The 21,596-nt window shown below is 39.2% G+C and overlaps 2 protein-coding genes across 2 annotated transcripts; one reads left to right on the forward strand and one right to left on the reverse strand.

Annotated features, from left to right (window-relative positions):
* Nucleotides 1-971: 971 nt before the first annotated feature.
* LOC104248067 (uncharacterized) lies at nucleotides 972-1,511 on the forward strand. Its single transcript, XM_009804259.1, has one exon. The coding sequence runs from the start codon at nucleotides 972-974 to the stop codon at nucleotides 1,509-1,511; it is 540 nt and encodes a 179-aa protein (XP_009802561.1).
* A 416-nt stretch (nucleotides 1,512-1,927) lies between these two features.
* Nucleotides 1,928-15,365, reverse strand: LOC104248042 (magnesium-chelatase subunit ChlD, chloroplastic). The gene is made up of 15 exons (XM_009804232.2): nucleotides 14,980-15,365; nucleotides 13,681-13,859; nucleotides 13,018-13,102; nucleotides 12,620-12,936; nucleotides 12,235-12,358; nucleotides 10,366-10,458; nucleotides 9,848-9,943; nucleotides 7,007-7,159; nucleotides 6,641-6,841; nucleotides 6,325-6,480; nucleotides 5,538-5,645; nucleotides 4,481-4,615; nucleotides 2,908-3,066; nucleotides 2,259-2,379; nucleotides 1,928-2,166 (listed from the first exon to the last, which is right to left on the reverse strand). The coding sequence occupies exons 1-15, from the start codon at nucleotides 15,241-15,243 to the stop codon at nucleotides 2,081-2,083; spliced, it is 2,277 nt and encodes a 758-aa protein (XP_009802534.1). The 5' UTR covers nucleotides 15,244-15,365; the 3' UTR covers nucleotides 1,928-2,080.
* Nucleotides 15,366-21,596: the final 6,231 nt, after the last annotated feature.

Raw genomic sequence — 21,596 nt, forward strand, 5'->3', positions numbered from 1 at the left:
AGAATTTTTTTTGATAAGTTTAAAAGGTTGTATATATGTTTTCAGCCATTAACCCAAATACTAAAAGGCAAGAGTTTAATCAAAAAAGCATGTGGGTCAATTTGCAAGCTATGGTTGTTTTGATATGCTTTTATGTATTTTATTTCGCTACACATAAATAGTTGTGGCAAAATGGTTAAATGAAAATAGTTTAGCACTCATATTATTTATTAAAAAATGGGTTGGATAATGAACTTTTTAAAAATGGGTCAAATAATCTATTTAGAATATGGATAACCAATAGATAACTAATGCGTTTTACTTTTACACTTGTAAAGCCTCAAATAGGGGGTTCCTCAAGTTTGGAAGACTAGAAATTCTCCCAAAAGTGATCATATTCAAGAAGTCATGGTTAATATGGTTACTCATATTATCCGTCGGTTAACCCATTTTTCATCCGAATTAAATATGGGTCGGGTCGGATAATTTATCCGTTTTTTCATTACCTATTTTCGACCCATCTAATATCCGACCCGACCCGACCCGCCCATTTGCCACCCCTACACATAAGTTAATAAATATACTACAAGTTGGTACATGGAGTTAATACTTACTTTATTCAACATATAGAATATATTGCAGTAATATAATTTTATTTAGCACATTCACATAGAATAGTTTATTTAACACATCCTGCACTTTTGTTACTAAAATTGTTAAAGCAAGTACTATCAACTTACCTTGAAACTTATAATCTAACATGTAGATTGAACCCCTTTTCACTTAAGTAACTAGGTAGAAATACAACTATGATTGCAAGCTAAAGAAGGAAAAAATTAAATTAATTTCTATACAAGTAATAGATACTTGCAGTATAGATAATAAAGTTACAAAATTGTACATTTGTGTTTTTTCCTATTTTGCTCCTTGGATTTCCTTTATATATCCACTTGCATTCACTTCAAAAATGCAAATTGAAATTACTAGAGAAAATGACTTCTTCTTTTGCTTCATATTTCCTTCTTCTAGCAATTGTTGCAAACTTATTCTACTTCAAAATCTGTTTATGTGTAGATGCCGATGGCGAGGCACTGATAGCAGGTATATGTAGAAAAGTACAAGATCCTACATTCTGTTTGAATACTTTCCACCAAAATATACCTAATCATCCATATACTCCTACTGAAGTAACACGAGTTGCTATTAGCCAATCATTACAACATGCTACTGACAATCGCATTTTCATAGAGACATCAAAAGAAAATTCAACAGACACAGAAATCCAGAACTTATACGCTATTTGTGATAGTGGCTATGGATTTTTGTCAACCGAGCTTCAAGATGCTACCCTATCATTAGCTCAACAAAATTATAATGCCTTGGAAAATTCACTTTCCAAGTGTCCTAAATTTGTGAGCGATTGTCACAATGTATTTGGTGACAAGACAACTCCTGAATTGTTGGACAGGAATAGAAAACAACTAGATCTTGTATTAATGGCAAATTTTGCTGAAAGCCTTATTCAAAAATAAATGTTCTTAAGTGATAGTTGGAAGTAACTTTCCTTTCTTGAAAGTTAGCAGCTAATAATGAGGAAAGAAATCATTTAATAAAATCATTCTTGTTTCTCCATTGACTTACTTCATGTTGATTTAAGCTTATCATTTTCATTTCAGCATTGGCATATTCATGTAAACTACTTGTAAAAAAAATCCAACTACTCATTTGTTACAATTTTACTATCTTATTTTTTTTCTTTTTTCCAGAATGCAACCTCAAAACAGCGTCGTTTTGAGGTCGTGATCTTTTCATTGAAAAATGAATGGACAAAATGAGGGTATTTTTCTTTCTAAAAAATGTAAATCTACCTGGAAACCAAGCAAATCCCAAATAGTCTTTAAAACAAGTCTAGAACTTGAAATGGTGATTCAAAAGTTGTTCAATGAAATGAAATGAAAAGAATCTTCATTACCCTGATTGCATAATTGAGAAATAAGTTCAATTAGTACAACAAAAGATAAGAATTATCAAGCATGCTCTTATATCCTCCCAATAATCTATACTCAAAACAACATTTACAATTAATTCGATCGAGTTTAGGTCAAGATTCCTTTAATGCAGATAATGCATCCTTTGTTGCTGCAGATATCACAGCATCTGAAGCATTTGGTAAATAATAGTACTTCCCTGTGCAACCAACAGTTCAGAAAACTTGTTACATATTGTAGCATTTGGAAGAATTACATGAAACAAAACTAGTAGACGAGTAGGCGACAAACCTTGAGCTACTCTCGCGATTTCTTTCGCAAAACCAGTAGAAACAAACTTATTTTCTGTATCTATGACGAGGAGAGACATTCCTGCTTTGTATATTTTACCAGCCACCTCGAGAATCTCATCCTACAAAAGCATTGGAATAAACCTTCAATAAGTTGTGACACTGAAAAACATGACGACTTGTTACTCTATATGCCTTTATACACAGGTAAAGATGATCTTTTATGACTTTTAACCTTACATTTGAGCACATGGTTTTGAGTCTCATAGAAATCTCAAACTCCCCTTTGTTGCTTCAAAACCTAAAATTAGCCTAATTTGGGCCTTTAAGGTGAAATAGTTGATGCCACTAATGCTTTCCATTTGATATAAACTTAGAGGAAACGGTTATTAGTTCGTTAGCTTGAATATTCAAATATGTAAAGGAAATCATATAGCCAAGGCGATCTGTTTCTTCCAGCATTTCACTTTGACATAAACACAAGGCAAGTCCTGTAAGTCTTAGAACATTGAAAAGTCATTTATCTTGTGCCGGAAATATGAGGTATAGTGTAACTTTGAAGTAGGCTTTTCTGATTTCAAGTCAAAGTAAGTAACATTAATTCAAGTAGTGTAGCAAGGCATTTAAAGGATGTCAATTTGGTTATTTACCTTCAGCTCTTGGGAAGAAGGTCTGGGTGCATCAGAAGCTTCAGCTTCAGGGTCTGTGGATCTTTTAAGAGAGATGTTAGCTCTACCATCAGTAATTGCAACAATCATGATACGTCCAACATCACCACTCTTTTCTGCATTCATTCCAACTCTAACTGCCTGAAAAATTTAGCCAAAGAAATCACAAATCAGAAATCATCAACACTAGAAAATTCTTTTAGCCAAAGCTGCAGCAATCTATATATTAGTTAGAAGCGAAAGGTAGAATGAAAGAATGTGAGCCTTCCGCACAGACGAGTAAAGTCGAGTTGGTTTGACCTGGAGGTCATGTGACCAAGTTTTAAAAGAGCCTTTCGCCAGTCATGGACGAGGCTATGTATGTTGAAGCCTCGATATACCAAGCAATTGGGGAGCCTTGTGCATTGGCTGTTATAGGAATTACTTTCCACAACATACAATTGACTCTCTAGTCGATAGTCCCAAGAGATGGAAAGGCTATCGGATAGTAGACATTATTTATGAGGCTTTTACTGTATTAGCAACAAAAACTTTTAAGTTTCTAATAAGAACTTGGTATGTAAGACTCCATTAAACCAATATTTTAGCAACTCTTAGTATATCTAGTGTGGAATAATAACAGAAGTCTACACGAAGTTCATAGATGAAAAACTTCAAGCTACAAAGAAAACAAACGATAATATTATTTACGGAACTTGGAAATAAAACAGGGAAAAGCGCTTTTCAGTATACTGTTTAATAGGTAGAGAACTTACTGTTAGAATGCCGCATGATGTTGGTCATGGTGAATACTTTGTGAAATATTAACCATACCAGTCTTAGAAAGATTAGACAGCTTATATAGGGAGGCGAAAACCAAATTTGAAAAAGATGTTTCCATAATTAATTACCCCTAGGACACTGTCCTCATAGCATCGGTAAGAGAGGCATTCATTGGAGATTGCTGCGGATGATGGAATGATAGCTTGAGGTTTCAAGAGAAATTAAGAAACTGTTAAAGACAGTACATGTTAGAAAAAAATTGTGAAGCTGATCACCAGTGCCTTACAGGAATCCCAACTGATTCAAGCTAAAAGTTTGTTTCGCAGAACATCCATTTCGTATCTTGCTTAACATGGAAATGGGGAAAAAATGCCACATTTAACTGTTAATTGAATTCCAACTAACACGACTCTATGCATAACTTATCTAAACTGAACTACAAACCAACATTCTAAGACATCTTTACATGTTCGATTTTTACTTTGTGTACTATTCTTTGTTTCCAGGTTAATCCATTAGTAAAAGTTTAGAATCTAGAAAGGCATTAATCAGTTAAACAATTATTTTCTTCTCAAGTTTTCAAATTTTTCTTTCAAGCATACTTCATTTAAGCTTATTTTGTTTGCCTATTCAACCAAGATCATCTGAATGGAGCCAATTCTTCTAAATTCTGGAAATAAAGATATGTGTTCTGTAAGTATAAACTAAAGAAATTACCATCACGCAGCAGGCTAAATAAAATTGAAGAAAAAGTCCTAAATCATCAGCACTAGAAACTGATCTATTCACATACCGTCGTAAGCCCATGAGCAAGGGGAGAACCCCCTCCACAGGGAAGTCTCTCAAGACGATTTCTTGCCATCGATATTGACCTAGAAGGTGGCAACAAAACTTCAGCAGCATCTCCGCGGAAGGGAATGATACAGACCTATTCAAAGTTTATCATAAAAAATGAGTTTTCTATGGTCTCCTAATTCCTGACGAGACAAGCATATAGTTAGATACCATCAGCTATAATTAACCAATTAGGAAAACAATGAGCTTGAGAAAATGATTTAAGTAGTTAACTAAAGGCACCTTTACTTATGTTTAGAAAACTAAAGTAACCGCTTAAGGTATATGCAAAAAGTGTGTATCCCAACAATTCACTACACGGGCAAGAGCATGAGATTTACTTTTGTATTACAGTCTTTTATAAGCTGGCTGTTTCAGATCACTTACTAGCTGCTTTCCATTTTAATATCATTCTTTTACTCTTTTGATCTTTTGCAAGTGAAATAGAACACCAAGGACGTATCAACTGACTTAAATTATTCAGGGCTCAGACCTGTTATGAAGTTAGACTATAAATTCTTAACCCTTTTGTATGGGAATTTTATCTAGCTTAATGAGGTGATTAGTTTATAAAACATAAATTCTATGTTATGCAATTCCGACTAACCCGGGTTAGACCCAGAAAGAGTCCTCCTGTTCAAATATAACAAACACCTATATGACAATTCTTGCCTGTTCAAATATAACTAAGTCCTACAGAATAATTGTAAGGATAAAAGCTGAAGTTGACTATAAAAAATGAGAATGCTTCATCTTGTGGTTCATCAATTTTTTTTAAGGGATCACCCACTCTCACCTCAATGTGTGTTAGTTTTCTCTTTTCTCCCATTTTACCCTAAATGGTCAACTAATTTACTATACTAGGACTCAAGGCTTAGTTGATATATGACAAGGCAAAACATTTTTTGCTGCCAAAGGACATAAAGATTTTATTACAGAAAGGAATGTAGTAGTAAATGGCCAAATATCACATTTACTGTCAACAGTATACAATACTTAGATTAATGATAGTTGACCTGATCTCTGCTTGTATAACTCTCTGCAAGTAGTTTAAGTGCTGCTCCTTTGGCATTCTGCATTCTATTCAGTGCCATACTCCCACTAGCGTCAACTACGAATATCACCTGAAAGACACAAATTCGTGGAGAATGATAAATTTAATACTTCGTATAGTTGTGTTGTTTCCTTCGGAATAGTTCTAAAATAACGTAACCATGGTTCTAAACATATAATTTGCTCAATAACCACAAATTTACTATCAAATATTAAACTTTTATTTAACAACTAAGGTAACAAAGGCTAGCTTTAAGTAGTCTAGTCAGAACTCAGAATAGAAGTTCTATCCATATTGTGATCAAAGTTTTCAAGATCTGCAAGTTAGAATGAACAATATCAATATCATAACCATGATTCTCAATGTACCATTTGCTCATTAACTACAAATTTTATATCAAATAGCAGACTTGAAATATCAATTAGGGCAGAATAGGCCAGATTTAAGAAGCTTCTATCCATACTGCGATTGAAGTTATCAAGATCTGCAAGTCTCAGTGAAAAATATCAAGTATGAAGTTTCAATTTATGTTTCATCATGCCAATCTCTTGCTTCTTTTGCATGGTGGCAGATGAAAGGCCAAGTTTTGTGCATTTAGGAAGATTAAGAATTATAAGAATGTTTATTTTATTTGTTCTTTATCGAAAAATAATTATAAGGAATGTTGACATATAAGTACCTAAACAAGAACATAATTAAAACAGAACAGATCTAGACTTCAAGGAGGTGAAGGAAAAAAAAATCTCTACCAGAGCTCCGGCTTTGCGTGCCATTCTTTTGGCTCTCATGTCAGTTTTCTCTACATAAACCTTGCGAGTTTTTTGGATGTCCTTTGCTCTTCGTAACTTCTGATATGGTGCCGCTGCTCTTAGAGTTGCATCAACTGCCAATCTCTTCACTGGACCCTGTGTAGGTCAAACATCCTTGTTAGAAGAGACAACCAAACACTAGTTTGATGAATGATAAATCGTTTGTTGTTTACTGTAACCATGTTAATTTGATCAATTCTGCAATGGAAATCAATAACCTAACGAAACTTCAGAATAAAGGGAAAGAACCAGTAACCTTTGGAAGCATTGGCTTTATATATCGACCTCTATCTTCGGAAAAGATGACATTCTTTGCTCGTCCAGCTTTTCCTTTGCGTCTTTGTGCTTGTTGTGCAAAGAAGAGAAGTTTTTCATCCACTAAACCACCTTCCGCATCGAAAATAAACTCATCAGGTACTTGTGGCTGTTGCTGTTCATTTTCCTCATCTTTCTCATCCTGTTAACAAATTAAAAAGTCTGGTCAAAGAAATCTAACATTCCCCGCCCCTCCCCTTTCAGACTCTTGTTGGTTGGGCCAGAAGGGAGAAGGTAGGTAATGAAACCCCAAAAAAAGAAAGAAAAAGAGGAAAGTGGAGAGAAAAACATTCTTTTCTCAACAAACCTCTTGATCTTCTTCTTCTTTTTCTTCTTCTTCATTCTGCTCTTCTGAAGAATCTTGATTTTGGGGAGGGGGAGGGGGAGGAGGTGGCTGCTGGTTTTGCTGGTCTGGTGGGTTTTCAACTATAGTTGAACGTGGGAGGATGACAAGCTCTACCTGCATCACTGGATATATTAGCATATATACCGAATCTCTTGCCAAGGAAAAGGTCTTCTAGATCGATGAACAAGCCAAAAACAGAGTAACAGACCCTTATTGAGATGCATAATTTGGAAGGAAAGCTGCCTAAAGGAAAGGAACATTAGTTTACATATTGAAATGAAATGGGGATGCTTATTACCAATAGCAAGCTTCAGCCAAGAAACGTGTTAGAACATTAGTTCCACAAAAGAATCAAGTAACAAAAAAGTTATTACAACAATCCAACTCCTTTCAAAATACTAAACACATATCTTGAGTCTCAATAAACTTGATCATATTAAAGCATGCACTGTTGAAGAAGAAATTTGAATGCAGCACAGAGATTTATTTTCTGAGCCCTTTCAGAACTACAAGAGGGACCCAAGCAAAATCATCTTACTAACCTCCTCATCCATTTTATATGCAGAAATTTAAATGCAGCAAAAAACTTCTTTTTCCCAAAGAATCTTATCTCTACCAGAATCAACATTATGAGCCCAAGCGACGAAATAGGTCAGCAACAATAAGGGTTCTACTCTTGAAAATAAGAATATGGATAATATATGAAACAGAGAGTAATATCATCCACTGAGGCACTAAATATGAAAATAACAAAAACCAAGGTCCAGCAGGAAGGAAGAAGTTAATTTAAAAAAAAATCAATTATTGTGCCTCAAGTTGCAGATAAATATTATGTTATGCTTGCAAATAGCATCGGTTTAAGAACAAGAAACACCGAGAGACAGACAGAGAACCAAACAATCATGTCTGCGAATTTTCTGCCAAGATTTGGTGGATTGGGTTGTTTAATGTTATTTTTAAGGCGAAGAGGATGCCCGATGAGTGGAGGTGGAGTACGGTGGTTCCATTGTATAAGAACAAAGGTGATATCCAGAGCTGTAACAATTATAGGGGTATCAAATTACTGAGTCATACCATGTAAGTGTGGGAGAGGGTGGTTGAAGCGAGGGTGAGGATGACAGTGTCTATATCCGACAACCAGTTCGGGTTCATGCCGGGTCGTTCTACTACCGAAGCTATACACCTTATTAGGAGGTTGGTGGAACTGTACAGGGAGAGGAGGAAGGATCTGCACATGGTGTTTATTGACCTATAGAAAGCGTATGACAAGGTTCCTAGAGAAGTTCTCTGGAGATGCTTGGAGGCAAAAGGTGTGTCGGTCCCCTACATTATGGCGATTAAGGATATGTATGATGGGGCTAAAACTCGGGTTAGGACAGTAGGAGGCGACTCTGAGCATTGTCCGGTTGTAATGGGGTTACACCAAGGTTCGGCGCTCAGTCTGTTCTTATTCGCCCTGGTGATGGACGCGTTAACACACCATATTCAAGAGGAGGTGCCATGGTGCATGCTATTCGCCGATGACATAGTTCTGACTGATGAGTCGCGAGCCGGTGTTAACGAGAGGCTGGAGGTTTAGAGACATGCTCTTGAATCTAAGGGTTTCAAATTGAGCAGGACGAAGACGGAATACCTGGAGTGTAAGTTTAGCGCTGGGCCGGGGAAGTGGGTGTGGATGTGAGGCTTGAATCACAGGTCATCCCAAGTAAAGGCAGCTTCAAGTACCTTGGGTTGGTGATCCAGGGGGGAGGGGAAATTGACGAGAATGTCACACACCGTATTGGGGTAGGATGAATGAAGTGGAGGTTAGCATCTGGAGTCCTGTGTGACAAGAGAGTGCTATCGATACTCAAAGGTAAGTTCTATAAAGCGGTGGTTAGACAGGCCATGATGTATGAGGCTGAGTGTTGGCCAGTTAAAAACTCACATATCCAGAAGATGAAAGTAGCATAAATGAGGATGTTGAGGTGGATGTGTGGGCACACTAGGATGGATAAGATTAGGAACGATGATCTTCGGAAAAAGGTGCACGTGGCTCCCATTGATGACAAAATACGGGAAGCGAGGCTCAGATGGTTCGGGCATGTTCAGAGGAGAAGCCCAGATGCTCCGGTAAGGAGGTGTGAGCGACTGGTTGTGTACGGCACGAAAAGAGGTAGAGGGCGGCCTAAGAAGTATTGGAGAGAGGTGATCAGACAGGATATGGCGAGACTTCAGATTCCAAGGACATGACACTTGATAGGAAGATGTGGAGGTCGAGTATTAGGGTTGTAGGTCAGGAGGTAGTCGAGTTTTGCCTTACTTCATACCTTTGTGAGACTAGTCTGGTAGGGGTTTTGTCTAAGATAGCTAGTGGCAATGTTGTATCTTACTTTTTCGGTTTTCAGTGCAGGACCTATTTTACTAGCTATCGCTTTTGCTTTGCATCTTTCTTCTGGATTTCATGTTCCTATTTTTCTTATGATTTCCGTGGTAATACTAATTCTGTCTCCTTTTGTCTTTCTATTTTCTTAAGCTGAGGGTCTTTTGGAAATAGCCTCTCTACTCCTTCGGAGTAGGGGTAAGGTCTGCGTACACACTACCCTCCCCAAACCCACTAGTGGGATTTTTACTAGGTTGTTGTTGTTGTATTTGGTGGACAAAACCAGATATGGGATCACAATTCAGACAACAAATGAATCGAACATAACATATCGTACCATTATCCTGTATTCGATGAATAAAATAATGAATAGTTGTTATTTAATTATCTAACAGTTTGAGAAATACGGGTAAGGAAACACCAAACCAGCAAATACTTACAGCTTTTTTCAGCTCATCAACACCAACTTTTTCACGTCCATCGATGGCAGCTAAGCATTTGGCTACACGAGCAGCATAAAGTTCAGCTCGGTGCCCCTGTTATTTAAATAATAGATAATAGAATAAGATGGATTTACGTTAGAAACAACATAAGGAAAACATTCATCAGCAGCAATACCCTATATCATCTTCTTTTCTAACTTTAAGTCAATAAAGTTTTATTCAAATATAAGGTGGCATCTTTAGTCAGTCTTGAGATAGAGGGAATCAAGATCAGGTTGCACTTGAAAGACTTTTACATGGAAAGTCCATTAATTGGCATACTACAGTTTTTCTTTAATATTACATTTTACGCTCTATTGTACTAGGACTTTTGAAGAACCCACTCAACTTAAGATGTCAAAAATAGAAGTCTGCATAGAACAGATTAGTTTGATCTAAAGAAAGTTATTCCCAAGGCTTAAGCTTCAGTGCAGAGCACAATAGCAGCAATTGAGGAGGATTTCCATATTAAATACCTGGCAGCCACCACGAATTGCTTCCATGACCAAGTATTTTAGTTGATCTCTACTGATTGTGACATCCTTTAAATACTCCCTTGCCAATATTATCTGCAGAAGAGCTATCAGACCATTGCTTGACTAATAGAAACAGGGCAAGTTGAAGTAAGAAAATCATGTGAGCAGCAATATTAATTCATCATTTAAGCAAAATGACAGGTAATAGAAGTTTTTAAACGCTTATAGGAACTTATGCATACATAAACTGTTCTATGCTAAAGGTGAGACAGTGCAATGAAATAATGCCCTCAAGAAAGCATGACGTATTGAATACAGAGTATCAATTTTTAGAACATTTGGCATCAATTGAGATGCTTGCATTAATTGCAGCAAGCTAGCGTCTCTGGCTTCCAATATCATGTTCAAGTACTGAGAAAAAGAAAGAGGTTCCAAGTGGTAAAACTGGCAAAACTGGAGTAGAAGGGAAGTACACCAGGATAGGATAGAGAAAGAACACTTGTTTTAAGAAAGCTTTTTCATATCCTGGGATTGGACATCTGGGTTGCTTATCTCCAGGGAGGAGGTCAAGAAGATAATAGGTGGACAATAAAGTTCAACAGAAAAGAGCTCTTTGTTATGACAGACTGGTGAACCAAAAAGTTTGCAACAAAACATTTTGAGGTTAGACTTGTGGGTATCCCAGTCTGTCACCAGCTTTCATGAACAAAACTAATAAGAGTCGGTAGGGAAAGACAAAAGGATTTGTTCAGGTGGATAAAGATCAGTGACAAAGACAAGCATAGTAGGAGAGTCTAATATATCTACATTTTCCACTTCGATGATACGGTAGAAGCTGGAACATCTGATATTTTTGTTGCCACCTCAACCCCTCCATTGTACTCTAAGTTTGAAATTCAAGATAATAAAAACAAATCGACATGCCCAAATTTATGAAATAGAAGTTGCATTGAGTTAACAGTGATCCTAGTCCAATTGTATCTTCTTCCTTTTAATAAGTAATCCTAGTCCAATTGTAAGCCAAATACATGAAGAAAATGGACCATTTGCGCAAAAAACTCAAGAAATATATTCTCCTTTTACAACTCCAAAATTGATGACAATGCTATGTTAATTTATCATACCTATGCTTTTAGCACAAGTCCTAGCTATCAACTTAGAGAATGAAATAGAGCTTAGGATTCACGTGTTACATTCATGAATAAGCAGAAAGTTCTGTTTACTGATGTTGAATGAGGTAGATGGCTTATTGCCTGACAAAATACAGAGTAAATGTTCAAAGTTGAGACCATCAGTCAAGGATGGCAAAGCTCTAAACTTCTTCACGATTCATCATCTCGCACAACATTACTGTTCTTGTACATAAAAGAAACCATTATTCAAATGTGTCCTTAAAATAAATAAATCTAACAGATTCAGTCAAAAGAATAATAATTTTGAAGCCAAAAAAAGAAAAGCACTGAACCTTCAGACTTAATTTTTATTTAGCTTTTTTCACTTCAGTTTCCAGTGTCTTACATTGCTATTCAGCATACTCTCTTTCTGGGAACAAGCTGGATGCAACTAAATCTACAGCCAAGCAACATTTCAGGATCAATTTTCCATGTGAAAGCATATTTACTTCATGAATATTCTACCATGCGTTCTGGCACGAGGAGGATTGGTTTGGCTATACACATTCCCTAAATCTTCCCCTATTTAATCCCTTTCTTGTACTCCTCCATATAACTACTACTAGTATTTTTTCAGCAGACATCTATGTTTTACTTGGTTTCTAGTTTCTACAAAGTGATTATATCATGATAATCTTCCGAAGCCACTGACTGATCAATGACCTAGAGTATATATTTTCTTTTCAGCACATAATACCTGGGTTTTTGCACTGTCTGTTTCTTCATCCACCATTTTAAAAACCTCATTGCTACACTCCTGAAAACGTGTTGCTATGTCAACAGCTGCAACACGATCGTCAAAACTCATTGGAAGATCTGCACTGCAGTAGGATTCTATGATTATTAACTGAAGAAGACAACTGTACCTCTAACACCAGGTCAAATAGGAAAAGAAGCATAAGGATCATATGCACACTCGCATTTAACAGAAACCAGAAATAAGAGTTCATGAGGTTGACACAGACTGGTTAAAGCCAGAAAGATCAGGTTCAAGTATATTTATGCCTAGGCATTGGATTATTCACCAAACATAAACGTGTTGGAAAGGTTTTTGCATTGTCATTTGAAAGGCAGTTGTGTACCTTAAATTAATCGCAATACGGTCTAGCAGATGCTCACGAACCCCACCCTCTTCAGGGTTATAGGTAGCAATTAGTAGTGGTTTGCATGGATGGCGAAAGCTGATTCCCTCTCTTTCTACAATATTGACTCCCTCTGTCAATACATTCAGAAGTAGGTTACTTATACCTTCATCTAATAGATTAATCTCATCAACATATAGAACTCCTCGATGAGCTTCTGCGAGGAGGCCTGGTTGAAAGACAGTGGTTCCAGATTTCACGGACTCCTCGACATCAACAGAGCCAATCAATCTATCTTCTGTGACACCAAGGGGAATCTACAATACAAATGTATGTAGGAAAATAAAAAAGACAAAAGGACCATCTCTACCTTGGAAAAGTTTCTAGTACAAAATTACCTGAACAAATGGGGATTTAACTATCTGGGTCTTGATATTACCATCAGACCCATATTCTGCTCTGTCAGCTAGCCCGTCTTCCCACCTGAAAGCTATCAACTATATTTACTGTTCCCCAAGCAAATAAAAGGAGCGATTTCTAAGCCTTAAAAAACTTGAAATAATCTGGGCAGCTGAAGTTTTTCCATAGGAATTGTGATGTGCCGACAAACATTAAATGAGCTCGGGTGAAAAAAATAACTACTATTGAACAGCAGATTTCAACTTAAATGATGAATTAAACTTTTGTCCTTTCTTGATAAAGTGTATATGGCAATGTCATGGCTACTCAGGGATAGGCCTAGCAACAAGGGCTAAAGCAATCCTGCTCCAAAACACATAACTCACTCTTATTACTCACCACCTCTTCTTCATGACAAGCATTCCTTCAGAGACAAAAATCTTTGAGAAAGCAAAGCAGCTTGCTTTATAAGCTAAAAGAATATGCAACAAAACCTCAGAGTGAACTATAAACATAAATTTGTAATAACTAACTTTCAAGAGCCATGTTTTGAAGTTCTCTTAATAGCTCTTTTACTTCCAATGTTGTTTCAAGAGTTCTATGTCAAGGCATTTCAAGCACTATCTACAATACGTACAGTAATTAAAATTCAGTAAGCTTACTCATCGGGACAGTTCGGATCAGCATTTGCCATTGAGCCAACAACTACTTCAATTGGTGGCAGAATAGCATGCAATCCACGTGCCATTACAGTTTTCGCTGTTCCACGCTTCCCAGATATTGCAATTCCTCCTATCTCACGGTCAATGGCCCCAAGTAAAAGAGCAGTTTTAATAGCATCCTGCATAAAGTTGGTCTCAGAATAGACATGTTGATGAAAAACTAAGTATCCAACAAATTAGCATTTTATATCCCTGTCACATATATACAAGGGACTATCATGAATTTAAACATCAAAAGTGCATCGAATACAAAGTCAACGAATATTGCATAATGCTAAGTATAAAAGTGTACGCCTTCCACAGCCTATAACATGTATACAGAGCATAAAAGCTGAACTAAACACAAGTGAATTTTCGTTGAGGGTTGATGATAGTCACGATCAAATCTAACCAATATTTATCTTTCACAGTTCTTAGCATCACAGCTGTTCCATTCAACTTCTTCCTCACATAAGAAAACCCCATTTTCCCCCTATGTTTTGCCTAGTCAAAGGAAACTGACAAACTCTATCATATCCCTCTAGCGAGTACCAAGAAATTCACTAACCAGTCAATTAACTATGCCTCAATCCCAAACTAGTTGAGCAGCTATATCAATCCTCTATATTGATTCTGCTCTACTCAGAATTTAATACAACAACAAGAACAACAACGACCCAGTGAAATTCCACGAGTGGGGTATGGGGAGGTAGTGTGTACGCAGACCTTACCCCTACCCGAGAGGGTAGAGAGGCTGTTTCCGAGAGACCCTCTGCTCAAAAAGACGAAAAGACGACGAAAAGAGATAATAATACTCAGAATTTAATATTTGTTGAAATTTTAGTAGTTTTTTTACATATCTTTTGGGTAAAAAATTACTGGTTTCAGTTGAACCTGTAGCCAATACACTACATTTGCTACTAACTATTTGTTTTTTAACACATTGTGGCTCTAAAAACTATTCATAGAAGTAACTAGTCCCTCAGTTCCAATTTATGTGACCCTATTTTCTTACCAGTCAGTTGCAACTGCGTTTCAATATTTGAAAACAATTTAACTCTTTAAACTTCCCATTTTTATGTTCCAAATGTTTATGGCATATTAAGATCATAAGTTTTTTTAAAAAAAACATCATTTCTGTCATAAACTCAGTCCTGAGTCAAACTACGTCATGTAAATTGAGTCCGGGAGTATCAAACAGTTAAAAATAGATCAAACGTATTACTCATAATTTAAAAAATGAAGGAAAGGAAAAGAGACCTGTCCAATAACAGCAGCTAGAGGAAAATACTGTCTACCAAAGGAAATTTTCTCAGGTTGTTTTTCAGGTTCCACTACTGCAACAGCGCCATTAGGTGAATCAATAGTTGCAGTGGCACTTATTCTGAGGCGAAATTTTAGCCGTTTCGGCCTTAAATATGTGGAGGATAGAATTGGGCATGGTTTTAAGTATGTGAAGAATCTTGAAGATTGAGAATTGGATAGTGATGTTTGTGGGAGGGTTGAAGTTGAACAAAACCCCATTTTTATAGCATCGAAGTTTTTGATTTAGGATTTTAGATGAAGCAGAGGAAAGGCGAGTGAGCGTTGTTCTGTTGAGTTTACTGTTTGCTGTTAAACGTGTTATCTATTTTTCTATCTTCTTTGATTTTCTTTTTGTTTTTATTTTTTCTGTCTATTTTCTCTGGTCGTGACGTGACTTTCATTTGAGCGCGGGTGACAGGTAAGAGAATTGGACCCATTCGGGCCAATCCGTAGCCCGTAACTAGGGGAAGTGCACAGTTAGCCAATAATAAGATATGTATTTACTTTTAGGCTATTGTTTAAAATATCTTTAGTCTTTAGCAACTGTTTTAATAAATTTTTACCCGTCCGGACAAAAATACCCTCTGCTCATAAAGTTGAGGATCAAGTGTCATTAGCTTATGAGCTTGTTACTGTAAGTTCAGGACTAGCTTTCCTTAATTTATGAGCTTGTAAGTCTAAGTTTAGGACTACATGTCCTTAATTTTTGAACTTGTAACTCTAAGTTCAGGACTACATTGTATTGGTCAAAATTTGGATTGGACTTAATAGCTGCAAATGGACGTGCCGAGGATTAGGCCGACCAAGAAGGCGGAGGCCAGGGTGAATGATATATTCGCCGTCAGACAATCGCTTGGCGAGGGACTCAGAGACTTCCTCACTAGATTCAACAGAGTAAGAATGAGCTTGCCAAACGTATCAGAAGGGATGGCGGTGGCAGCTTTCCAAAATGGATTAAACAAGAATGGGTCAAGGGCGACCAGAAAGTTGTTGAGCAAACTTATGAAATACCCTCCCACTACTTGGGAAGAAATTCACAATGCCTATTGCGCCGAGGTGAGAGCAGGCGAGGATGACCTCAACGGTTCAACCCAACGACTAACATCAGTCCAAACGGTCGAGGAAAGACCGCCGCAATGATGACTGAAGAGATCATTCAGGCCCATGCCCCAACCAGGACAGGCACCAACCTTATGTCAGAATGGCCATCTCGCCCTCTCCTCGCCATGCCTAAGGGCCATCCATGCCACATACAGGGACTCAACGGAATGAAAGAGGTATGCCTCAACTCTTATATGCTCATAATTTTTGTGTCTCCCCTTCAGAAATAGTGTACGCACTAGATAAACTCGGCCCAAAGGTAAAGTGGCCACAAAAGATGAAATCCGACCCAAGTACCAGAAAATCGAACGTCCTTTGTGAGTTTCATCAGGAATGGGGCCACAATACCGAGAACTGCATAGCCCTACAATAAGAAGTGGTGAACATGCTTCACCAAGGACTCCTAAAGGAGTTAACGAGCGACCGAGAGGGAGCCAACTTCGGTCGCGGATGAGAACAACACCAAGGACCTCCAAAGCCACCCTCCCCCGCCCACACCATCCAAATGATCATCGGCGGGGGCGACGAAGCAGCAATCAACCACGTGAAGTTTACCACCACACATAAACTGAAACGGTCAATCACCCACAAATGGTATGATGACCTCGAAGATAGTATCATCTCCGATAAGTCAGAACCACGTTGCATAACACTAACAGGTTTTAACAATGCAATTAAGCAAACCTCAGGAGAGATAACATTGCCCGTTCTGGCCGGGGGCGTCACCTTAGACACAATGTTCCATGTCATGAACTAGGACACATCTTACAATGCCATCATAGGGAGACCATGGATACACTCCATGAGGGCCATCCCGTCCAGCCTATATCAAGTAATCAAGTTCCCTACTCTGTGGGGGATATCATCATCCAAGGCGAACATCGGATAGCCCAAGAATGCTACCGCATCGCCCAAGATTGTACATACATTCAACAGTTAAAGGGAACAGATTCGGAAGCATAGCAATTACCAAAGACAGGGCCCGAACTCAATGAACAAAAAAACGGCATCAAGTACCTCGACGTCATAGAAGCCGCAGGGTCAACGGTAGAAGATCTCGACCCCGTCCAACTAGACAATAATGACAACAACAAAATGGCTTACATAGGCCATAAACTCTCAGACCCAGGTAAATTTCATAAGTTTCTACGCAGATATGCCAGGTATCCTAAAAGACGTTGCCACGCACAAGTTGAACATCGATCCACTCTACCCTCCAGTATGACAAGTAAGAAGAAAATTCAATGTTGCAATCAACGAGGTCGTCAGTGATGAGGTGGACAAATTACTCGCTAATGGCTCCATTCGAGAGTCGAAATGCCTCAAATGGGTCGCCAACATAGTCATAGTGAAAAAGAAAAATGAAGGGTGGCAGATGTGCGTGGATTTCACGGACCTAAACAAGGCCTACCTAAAAGACTCATTTCCATTACCTCACATTGATCGACTCATCGACGCAACAGTAGGGCACGAATATTTGAGCTTCTTGGGTGCATACTCAGGTTACAACCAAATCCTCATGAAGGAGGAGGACCGGGGAAAGACTACTTTCATCACCCATCAGATGATGTACTATTACAGAGTCATGCCATTCGGGTTGAAAAACGCAGGGGCGACTTATCAAAGGCTGGTCACCAAGATGTTCAAGGACCAACTCGGCAAAACAATGAAAGTATATATAGACGATATGTTGGTTAAATCAAAAAGAAAGGAAGACCACATCGACCACCTGAAAGAAGCCTTCAGTACACTAAGGCAATATGGTATGAAGCTGAACCCCAAAAAGTGTGCCTTCGGCGTAACCTCGGGCAAGTTCCTCGGCTTTCTGGTGTCACAAAGAGGCATCGAGGTCAACCCCGACCAGATCAAAGCCATCGAGGGAATACCCGAAGTATTGACCAACTTGAAATAGGTAAAAAAAAAACTAACATGTTGTATAGCTACCTTGTCGAGGTTCATCTCACGATCCTCCGACAGATGCCACAAATTCTTCAACGTGCTTAAAAAGGACAATAGGCTCCAGTGGAATTCAGAATGCATCGAGGCCTTAAGAGAACTAAAGGCATACTTTTCCTCGCCCCCACTACTCATCAAAGCAGAACCCGGCTAGCGCCTCCTAATATACTTGGCCGTATCAGAGGTCGTAGTAAGTGCAGTATTGGTCCATGAAAACAAAGGTATGCAATCTCCAATCTATTATATTAGCAAAACCTTGGTCGACGTCGAAACACGGTACCCCCACCTCGAAAAATTGGCCTTAGCATTGTTCATAGCTTCACGAAAGCTTAGAACCTATTTTCAATGCCACCCCATATCGGTGGTCACGATCTTCCCCCTAAGGAGCATCCTACATAAACCCGAACTATCGGGGAGGTTGGCCAAGTGGTCCATAGAATTAAGCAAGCACGATATAACATATCAGCCACGAACAATGATAAAATCGTAGGTACCTTGTTGCCGATTTCAATGCCAAAATAATGCCCGAGGTCGAGCAGGAAACTTTTCATACCTTTCTCGGGTTACCCGACCTATGGGTCCTATACACCGATGGCATTTCGAATGTAGGCGGCCAGGTACAGCATCGTAAATCACGACCTATACAAAAGAACATTTGGAGTACCCTTGGCGAAATGCCTAGGGCCGAACCAAACAAGACACGTCCTCGAGGAAGTACACGAAGGCCACTGCGGTGCCCATACCGGCAACCGAGCCCTCGTCAGATGCCTCATATGAGCAGGTTATTATTGGCCCACCATGAAGAAGGAAGCTGCCGACTTTGTCAAAAAGTGCGAGCAGTACCATAAATACGCTCCTATGATACACCAAGTGGGCGAACACCTCTACTCAGTCACATTGCCATGGCCATTCATCAAATGGGGAATGGACATCATGGGACCACTCCCAGCGGGACAAGGTAATATACGTTTTCTTTTGGTTTTAATTGACTACTTTTCCAAATGGGTAGAAGCAGGTGCACTCGCCCAGGTACACGAACAAGAAGTTATCACATTCATATGGAAGAACATCATATGTCGTTTCGGCATCCCCAAAGAAATTAGTTGTGACAACGGACCCCAATTCATCGGAAAAAAGACCACCGAATTCTTCGAGAAATGGCACATCAAGCGAATACTCTCCACGCCATATCACCATGCAGGCAACGGCCAAGCCGAGTCCTCCAACAAAATAATACTAAACATCCTGAAGAAAAATCTTGAGGATGCCAAGGGAATGTGGTCGGAATTGCTACTAGAAGTGCTATGGGCATACAGCACCACGCCAAAAACAAGCACAGGAGAAATGCCATATTCACTAGTCTATGGGACTGACGCAATGATACCAGTCGAGATCGGGGAACCAAGTTTGAGATACTCAAATGAGAGCGGACCAAGCAATGATGAGAACAGGAAACAAGACCTCGATGAAGCGGAGGAGCGAAGAGACATGGCTTACATAAGAATGATAGCCCAAAAACAGTAAGTAGAACAGTATTACAACAAAAAGGCCAAAGTACGACTACTCAAAGTCGGAGACTATGTACTCAAGACCAAGACACAAGAGAGCAAAGACCCAAGAGAAGGTAAACTAGGAACCAATTGGGACGGTCCATACAAAATCATGGCAGCGGCAAACAAAGGGTCATTCCAACTAGAAACAATGAAGGCAAAGCTACTACCAAACAATTGGAACGTCGCCCATCTCAAATACTTCAACTTGTGATAGCGAACACCCTCCAAGTTGCACTCTTTTTCCCTCACCCGGGTTTTATCCCAATTGGGTTTTTTTGGGGAGGTTTTTAATGAGGCAACGAAGAGGACGTCTCGAAGTTCAAGCATATTTCATTGCCCCGCCTATCGACTACTTCTCCAGGCCGAGCGATGAAGGGACTAGGTAGACTGGAACTTCTCAAATGTATGTACGGAACAAAAAGAAACATGTAATATTCTCCAATGAATGCAATAAACAAAGCAGCATGCAACTTCTTTGCACAACTCCACCAACTTATTTTATATTCTACATTTGACCTCGCTAGAATTATTTTACGTTCGACCTCGCTTGAATTATTTTACACTCGACCTCGCTCAAATTATTCTACATTCGATCTCGTTCGAATTGCTCTACATTCGACCTCGCTCAAATTGCTTTACATTCAACTTCGCTCGAATTATTCTACACTCAACCTCGCCCGAATTAATTCACGATTCGATTACGCTAAAACACTACGTGCAAACGGCCGAAAAGTCAGGGACTTCCCTACATAGCAAACAAAAAAAAGAGAATGGGAATCCGAAAATACATAGCAAAAAGGCAATCGTTCCATTTCAATTTTTGAATTACAACTTTTACAAAGGGCTCGAGAACGCCCTTACAAAAATAGCAAAGTCAAACAAAAAACTAAGTATAAAAAGCTTCACGCCACATCGTCCCCACTAGCATACTCATCATCGTACCAAGGATCAGAGGCAAGCCCATCCACGGCATCGTCGTCATCATCCCCGCCGGGTGTATTAGGGTCGTAACCAGTAGCTTCATGAGCGGCACGTGCCTTGACACAGACGCCCTCAAGCTCCACCTCAGAGACCTTCCCGGCAGCCTACAAAGATTTGTCCACGTCAAGTCAAGCCTCCGCATGGACCCATATTTCGTACAACTCAATCGACAGACCGGGATCGACAGAAATACGAGATGTAGATAGTTGTGCCTGTTGTTGTATCTTCTCGGCCCTCAGGGCAATGACTTTCTCATATAATTCAGACAGCTCTGCCTCCAAACCCATGATCTGCTCCTCCAACCTCGCCACCGTAAGCGCTGACGTGTCCGCCTCATTAGTCCGCTCGGACCTACAAACACGGAGAGCGTCATCTAGGGTCGTCGCCTCAGCCACAGCGGCCATTCTGTCTTTCTCATCCCGACCCAATTCTTCAATCTTGGCACTCAACTCATCCCTCAGATCGACGGCTCTTGCCTCCCTCAGCTCGAGTTCAACCGTTAAAGATGCCACCTATGCCTGAAGGTCAATGTTCTCAGCCATCACCCCCTTACTCACCTCGAGCTCGTCCTCCTTGGCCTTTAGCACTGCCTCAAGCTCGTTTCACCTATTGATAGCCCTCATAAGCTCATCCTCCCTCTCCCTCAGCCCTTCGACTTTCTTCGTTAGCTTATTGTCCTTTTGTTTGAGCCCATCATGAAGCAACTAAAACTTGCCATCCTGGCTAAGAAAGTCGACCAGCGTTCGGTACTTGGTACGGTACTCTTTGTACTTGGAGGTCATCTTCTTAAAAATGGTTGTCCTCCGCTCCTCCCGCCTGCCACACATAAACCTATGGGCCGCAACGATCACCCGGTACCTAACTTAGCCGAGTACTAGTATAATATACCTTTCTTATTGTACTTTTATTGGCAAATGGTCCAAACGGACCATCATGGGTTAACTAGAATAAACATAGGCGAGTACTCAATGTGGAATGACC

Source organism: Nicotiana sylvestris, chromosome 4 (genome assembly GCF_000393655.2).
Source record: "Nicotiana sylvestris chromosome 4, ASM39365v2, whole genome shotgun sequence".
Taxonomy (NCBI): Eukaryota; Viridiplantae; Streptophyta; class Magnoliopsida; order Solanales; family Solanaceae; genus Nicotiana; species Nicotiana sylvestris.

What these genes read in the sequence shown, in the direction of transcription:
- LOC104248067 (XM_009804259.1), top strand. Translation starts at nt 972, where the DNA reads ATGACTTCTTCTTTTGCTTCATATTTCCTTCTTCTAGCAATTGTTGCA.
- LOC104248042 (XM_009804232.2), bottom strand. Translation starts at nt 15,243, where the DNA reads ATGGGGTTTTGTTCAACTTCAACCCTCCCACAAACATCACTATCCAAT. An exon ending in GTTATACAAGCAGAGATCAG is followed by an intron (nt 4,616 to 5,537) that starts GTCAACTATCAT and finishes AACTTTGAATAG; the next exon opens with GTCTGTATCATTCCCTTCCG. An exon ending in TTGCTCATGGGCTTACGACG is followed by an intron (nt 3,067 to 4,480) that starts GTATGTGAATAG and finishes TAAATTTTTCAG; the next exon opens with GCAGTTAGAGTTGGAATGAA.